Source organism: Aegilops tauschii, chromosome 7 (genome assembly GCF_002575655.3).
Source record: "Aegilops tauschii subsp. strangulata cultivar AL8/78 chromosome 7, Aet v6.0, whole genome shotgun sequence".
Classification (NCBI taxonomy): Eukaryota; Viridiplantae; Streptophyta; class Magnoliopsida; order Poales; family Poaceae; genus Aegilops; species Aegilops tauschii.
Window position 1 is genome coordinate 429,876,422 of NC_053041.3, and position 6,369 is coordinate 429,882,790.

Genomic DNA, 6,369 nt, shown 5'->3' on the forward strand with positions numbered 1-6,369 from the left:
TGGTTGAGTCCATTTTGTGCATTGCTTCTGGTTGTCGCTTGGAAAATTTTCATCGACTCATCTGGCACTTTAATTGAGAACTCACTCCACAGTCTACTAGTGCCCATCCTTTGTAGCCACGGCTATCTGGCCTGCATAGCTACATTCATGCATCTCAGGTTGGGCAAGCCTAAACCTCATTCCCATTTCGGGGCACACAAAGCCTCCCATGCCACCGCATAGTTACCACCGTTTGCCTCCGCCTTACGACACCACGAAAACCCTCTGCATACCTTGTTCATAGCCGCAATCGTTTTAATGGGGAGATCCAATGCCATCATCACATGTATGGGCATGGCGCACAAGACAGATTGAACCAACGTAAGCCTACCACTCTTAGGCATGAGACATGCCTTACTTCAGCAAGCGATTCGCCATCTGATCCACGAGATATTGAAGTTGTGCAGCTGATTGCTTCCTTAGGGACAGCGGTAGCCCAAGGTAGCGAACTGGGAACAAGCCCACCGAGCACCCAAGCTCCTAGCTGGCCATAGTGATGCTTTGGTCCGAGCACCGTATCGGTAGCGCAACCAACTTACTCATGTTTATGTGCAGGCCCGACGCCTCACCGAATAGGTCAAAGATGCATTTGCAAATAGCAAGGTCCATTGGCTCTGGCTTGACAAACAAGACCACATCATCCGCGAAAATCGAGAGCCTCTTCTTCATTCATGTTGTTGCCAAGGGCCGCAAGAACCCTCGGTAGGAGGCCCATTCAAACAACCTTTGCAAGGGCTCCATGGTGAGAATAGAAAGCATCGGCGATACGGGGTCACCTTGACGCAAGCCTTTGTAATTGTAGATAGTGTCGCCGGGGTCGCCGTTTACTATAATCTTTGTGGTCGACGTAGCTAGAATCCCCCACACCCATGATCTTCACCTCGGGCCGAAACCAAGCTACTCCATAACCTCAAGAAGAAACGACCATTGAACCGAGTCGAACGCCTTAGAAATGTCGAGCTTTAAAAGGACAGTGGGGTTCTTCAAAGCATGCAAGCGTCGAGCCATACTCTGAACTAGCATGAAGTTATCATGCATCAATCTTCCTTTGGCGAAGGCACTTTGATGGTTTCCAACAAGCTTCAGCAGCTCGACCACAAGCCTAGATGCGAGCACCTTCTCGAAAACCTTAGTAGCCCCATGCACAAGGTTTATTGGCCTAAAGTCCCCTACATCCAGTGCCCCATCCTTCTTTGGTAGAAGGGACATTTGAGATTTATTGACTGCCTCTATTCTTCTTATGTCCCCGTTGTAGAAGCAGGTCATTGCCGACCATGTGAATAATAGAGAACGGACGTTTGGCTCTCGGCCTCCATGGAGGCCTTTTTCTGAAAACAAATCAAAATTCAAATTTTTTGATTTCAAAAAAATGTGAAAAAATTGTGCAAGTAAACAAGGATATTATGTGTATGTGTGTAAAATTTCAGGATGAAGAACATTGAAATGCGACCTATACAAAAAAAGACAAATTCATGGCCTGGGAGGATGAATAGTGTCATGTGTTAAAAAGTCTCAGATTTTTCTTTTTTGCACAGACCTCATTTCAACTTATTTTGCCCTGAAAATTTACACACATGTGTGTTATGCCTTCATGTATATCTGTGGGTTTTTCTCAGAATTTTTTGAAACGTAGAAATTATGAAATTTGACAAAATTCTGATTTTTCAAAACCAAGCTCCATGGAGCTCGGCCTCCAAAGACAATATTTGTATAGTTTATACATAAAAAATTAGTATTGCCGAAGACTATGTTTAAATACGAATCCAGCAATATAATTTTTGACGAGATGCATTACCATTTTGTTAGTTAAATCTATGATCAAAATTTGATAAAAAATATATAAAATGACTAATAAAACAGGACGAAGTTAGTAACACATTAACCATGTAAAGAGTATACGGTATTCGATCGTCAGCAGAGTACAATAAGACAATACTGAGGCAGTGAGGGACCTCAAATTTAAATCTGTACAATCTTATGTCTTGGCACAGTCAGCAACAACTACACCGGCGGCAGAGGCGGCTCTGGTGGCAACGGCGCCATCTTGCCGGCCTTGGGCGGCTCGACATGGCAGCGGCAGACCGGGCACGTCGCATGCGAGTGGAACCACATGTCAATGCACCCAACGTGGAACGTGTGCGCGCACACCGGCAGCCGCCGCACCTTCTCCCCGCCGGACAGAGCCTCCAGGCACACCGCGCACTGGGCCTCGCCGTCGCCGGCACCGGCTGAAGCTGCGGCACCGTACACGAACGTCGGGAAGGCCGCAATGGACGCCTGTGATAGGCCGCCCCGCTCGACGGCCGCCGTGTCCTCGTCGTGCACGAACACCACCGGGCCGGCAAGCAAGCGGCCAGTGCAGGAGAGCACGAACAGGATCGCGCAGTAGAGCGCGAGCGCGATCCACACGTACTTGACGAACGCGGAGAGAAGGACGAGGAGCAGGAGCACCGGGTACGACGCGAGCACCAGCGCGCTGCCCTGCCCGAAGTCGAAGGCACCGCCGCCGCGCGCAGGCCGCGGGAGGTCCGCTGTCGACGACATCGTTGGTCGAAGGCTTCGTGCGTGCAATGCTTGCGACTTGTGTGCAAGTGCAGTGCTTGTGAGCTGTGACTTGTGAGCATTAATGGCGCCGTCGGCGACAGTTTTGTAGGCTGAGGATTAAGCTTCTGGAAGAGCCGGATAATGCGTTTCGTTGACGGCGCAGGCAGCTGCATCTAAGGCAGGGCGGATTTGAGTTGATTTATTGAGCAAGCAAGGTCGCCTCTCGCATTTGAATTTAGTCCTAGACTAGATATTGTGATCTTGGATAATATATTATGATCGAATGCCAATTAGGCCGGTTCTTCTTTTAGCACATAGGCTCCATGGATAGACGACAAAATGCAGGGTATATGCCATGGTTTAGTACATGATCATGTCACAGCTGTCCTGACATCTTCTCATATTGTATTAGGCTTAAGCTTATCGTGTTCGAGCCACCGCGTGCAGGTACCCCGGGTGAAACTAGTCCAAGATATTTCTTTCTTAGTTCGATGTGATCCACTGCGACCCAGTCTCGAAGACTCCCAAGGAGGAAAGAGGCAAAGGATGAAAGGATTACGATCTAAACGTGCGGGATATTTCGCATTCTGATGAAGCCAGCCGAGAGGGACACTTAATATATGGCACGACATTTCAGTCAGTTCAAAAACAACTAATACTTCGTCGACGACTGTGGCGGCCCGGATATTACTGGCAAAGATCTTGAGAAGCTTTCTTTCACGTGTTTATTATGAACGAGATCATCTCGATTGAAATTTCTTTGCCGCAAGCTTGATGCAGCAGCTGACCCTCAGTTAATTCAAACACTAAAAAACAGGCGCCCAGCTGCAGCGCCCCTTCCAACGGGTGCCCCTGACCCCGAGGAGGGCAGAGATCCTCTAACCTAAGATAACCTAAGATCAACTCCAACGGGACGACTCATTTTATCCGTCCACATCTGTTTGGGTCACCGTGGACAAAACACCGGCCTAACCTAACGCGCTGATCCATTCCCAAAAACCGTCAGCCCCGCGTCCGCACGAACCCATTTCCGGCCCAAAATTATGCCTGAAACGCGTCGACGCGGACGCGCCACGCGCCCCCTCGTTGTCCGTCGCGGTCCCACCTGGCGGCCGCCCAACCTTTTTAACCCACGCGTGCGCGGGGGTGAGGGGGGGGGGGGGGGAGGCTCATCCACTTCCGTCCACATCTGGCCTCCCACCACCCCCTTCGTGCTTCCTCGCCGACGACAACCCAAACCCTAACCATGGGGCTCTTCGGCAGTAGCTCCGGCAGCGGCAAGGGCAAGGGCACCCCCGGCGCTTGAGAGGTTCGAACTCTGGGGTGCGTGTGAAGAACTCGTCCTCCCCAGTCTGCCTGCTCAATGATTCCAAGGCCTAACTCGACAAACCCAAGGGACAAGAGACACAACAGTTTATCCTGGTTCGGGCCACCATGCGGTGTAATACCCTACTCCAGCTTTGTGGTGGATTGCCTCGAGGGGCTGAGGATGAACTAGTACAGTGGTGGAACAACCTCAGGAGGTGAGGTGTTCTTGTGCTCGATGAGCTGGTGAGCTGGTCAGGGTGGAATGGACCCCCCCCCCCTCTATGGTGGTGGCTAAGTCCTATTTATAGTGGCCTTAGTCCTCTTCCCAAATGTAGGTGGAAAAGGATCCCACAACGGCCAAATTCGAAGGAAGACAACTAGTACAAGTTATCCTGACAAATGCGGTCTTCGCCTGCAAAAGCCTCTGGTGGTGACGCTGCAGTGAGCTCCGGGATGACCTCCGTCCTGTCATCATGGCGGTCTAGGTCTTGTTGCACTGATATGGAAACCTTTGCTTGATTCCTCGGGACCCCGCGCCTGTGCTTGCCTCCTTAGCACCGAAGAGGAAACTGGTACACTGCGCCGCTGGCACCCGCCTAGCCTTGGTCGTCACGGCTCACATCATATGAACCTCACGAGGTGCACCTTGCATAGATATCTCCGTTCCTCGGGAGCCAGCCTAGGGAGGCCGCCCCCTGTGGAGGTCTTGGTGTCGTCCGCCTCGCGAGGCTTGGCCCCTCGCGAGGGTATTGAGTTGTTGTTGATGAATCTGGGCCGTACCAGGACGTCGACGGAGCCACGCCATGGGCCGCAGGTAGGCAAGTCTGGGCACCCCCGGTCCCAGGACGCCGATAGTAGCCCCGGGGCCCAAGGCGCGCTCGAACTTGGCTTCGAGGCAAAGCCAAAGGGCAAGTGCGAAGCGCCGCAGGCCCCAACCGCTTGCGGCCTCGGTTGACGCATGGCGATTGATGGGACTTGGGCGTCTCCGCTTCCCCACGCTGCCTCGGCAACCGTTCGACTTGACAAGACCCTGCTGCATGCAGAGAAAACCATCATTGTGTGCGATCGTGGAGGTCGGCGGTTGGCCTCCTTCCGGCTAGAAATGAGGGGAGGGGTGAAGCCCCCTTGCTCATCTCCGTCTTCCCGCCACCCGCTGCTTCTTCATCCTCCTAGCCTTGCTGACTTGCCGTCGCACCCATGGCGCCGACGAGGAATTTCTCCGCTGCCAAGAAGGGGAAGGCCCCCAAGGAGGGACCCGGCTTGCCGCCGCCCAAGAGAGGGCGAGGCCGCCCCCGTAAGCACGTCGCGACCCCTGTGGTGGCCCCTCGGGGGCGCGGGCGCACTTCTTCGGGGGTCGGTGCCGCCCTGGGCGGCCGTGGCGGTGCTTCTTCTCGTGGCGGAAGCCGCCAAGGGCGAGGCACCCCCTGCGACGAAGGAAGGCGCACCATGGTTGCCCGGCCTCCAAGGTCGTGATTCCACTCGGCGGAGGTGCTTCCGGAGTTCGTCATGTGGTCGGAGAGGCCGGCCGGCACCTGGCTCAAGCTTCCGCGCTTCTTTGCCGGCGAGTTGCCGGCCACGGGGCCTGGCGGCCTCTGGCTGCAGGCTGATGGCTGCTATAGTAAGGCCTCGTGGGCCGCGTTCGAGGTCTCTGTCGCGGGCAACGTGGCTCTGACTCGCGGCTGGCAGATGTATTCCCGCGCGCGTGGCTTGAGCGGGAGGTGCACCCTCCACTTGAAGTACAACGTAGTCGCGACCCTCTACGTGAGGGTGTTTGGGGGAGATGGCCGCCGCGCAGGGTGCTCCCCTGAAGACGACGGCGGCGACGATGAGCTTGGCCTTGACGACAGCCGCGGTGGCGCTGAGGGTGAGCTTGCCCTTGGTGACGGCCGCGGCTCGTTCAGCAGCGGCGGCTCTTCCTCCGGCGAGAGCCCAAGCAGCGGCGGTTACGACCAGCCGCCACGCTGCCGGGCTCGCTTCGAGGAAGGTGGAGGATCTTCTCGCCGCCACGCCTCGGTGAAGCGGGAGGAGGGCTCAAGCTGAGCCCGGAGGGCCTCCGGAGCCATGCCTCGGGAGCTGCTGCGATCGCGCGGGCCGCTTCTGTTTAACCTTTTCTTTCTCCTGCATTTTGAAAAAAGTAGAGGGCCCTGCTGGGACGTGTAATGAACCATGGTACTTATGACACTATGCTATGTTCATTGCTTTTGTGCTATGCTATGATGTTCGTGCTCCGCGTAGGTGCGGAGGGATAACTTAGCTTGATACACTCGGGGTAGTTTCTCGCCTCGTGAGGGCGCGCCCTTTAGCATCTTGTGAGGCCTCCTTGCTACCGACCCAGGAGCCGCTGACCTCGGGAGGCATAATAAAGCTACAGGATTTGTCAGAAAAGCTGTCGGGTGCCTTGTTCCTCCTTGCGCGAGCCCTCGGGCATGGGCTAATCGTGTCTCAGTGCACCGCGTCGCAGTACCCGGGGGGCATGGA

The 6,369-nt window shown here is 54.8% G+C and overlaps 1 protein-coding gene across 1 annotated transcript; it reads right to left on the reverse strand.

Annotated features, from left to right (window-relative positions):
• Positions 1 to 1,789: 1,789 nt before the first annotated feature.
• LOC109759924 (RING-H2 finger protein ATL17-like) lies at positions 1,790 to 2,728 on the reverse strand. The gene has a single exon (XM_020318755.4). The coding sequence runs from the start codon at positions 2,581 to 2,583 to the stop codon at positions 2,041 to 2,043; it is 543 nt and encodes a 180-aa protein (XP_020174344.1). The 5' UTR covers positions 2,584 to 2,728; the 3' UTR covers positions 1,790 to 2,040.
• Positions 2,729 to 6,369: the final 3,641 nt, after the last annotated feature.

What these genes read in the sequence shown, in the direction of transcription:
- LOC109759924 (XM_020318755.4), bottom strand. Translation starts at nt 2,583, where the DNA reads ATGTCGTCGACAGCGGACCTCCCGCGGCCTGCGCGCGGCGGCGGTGCC.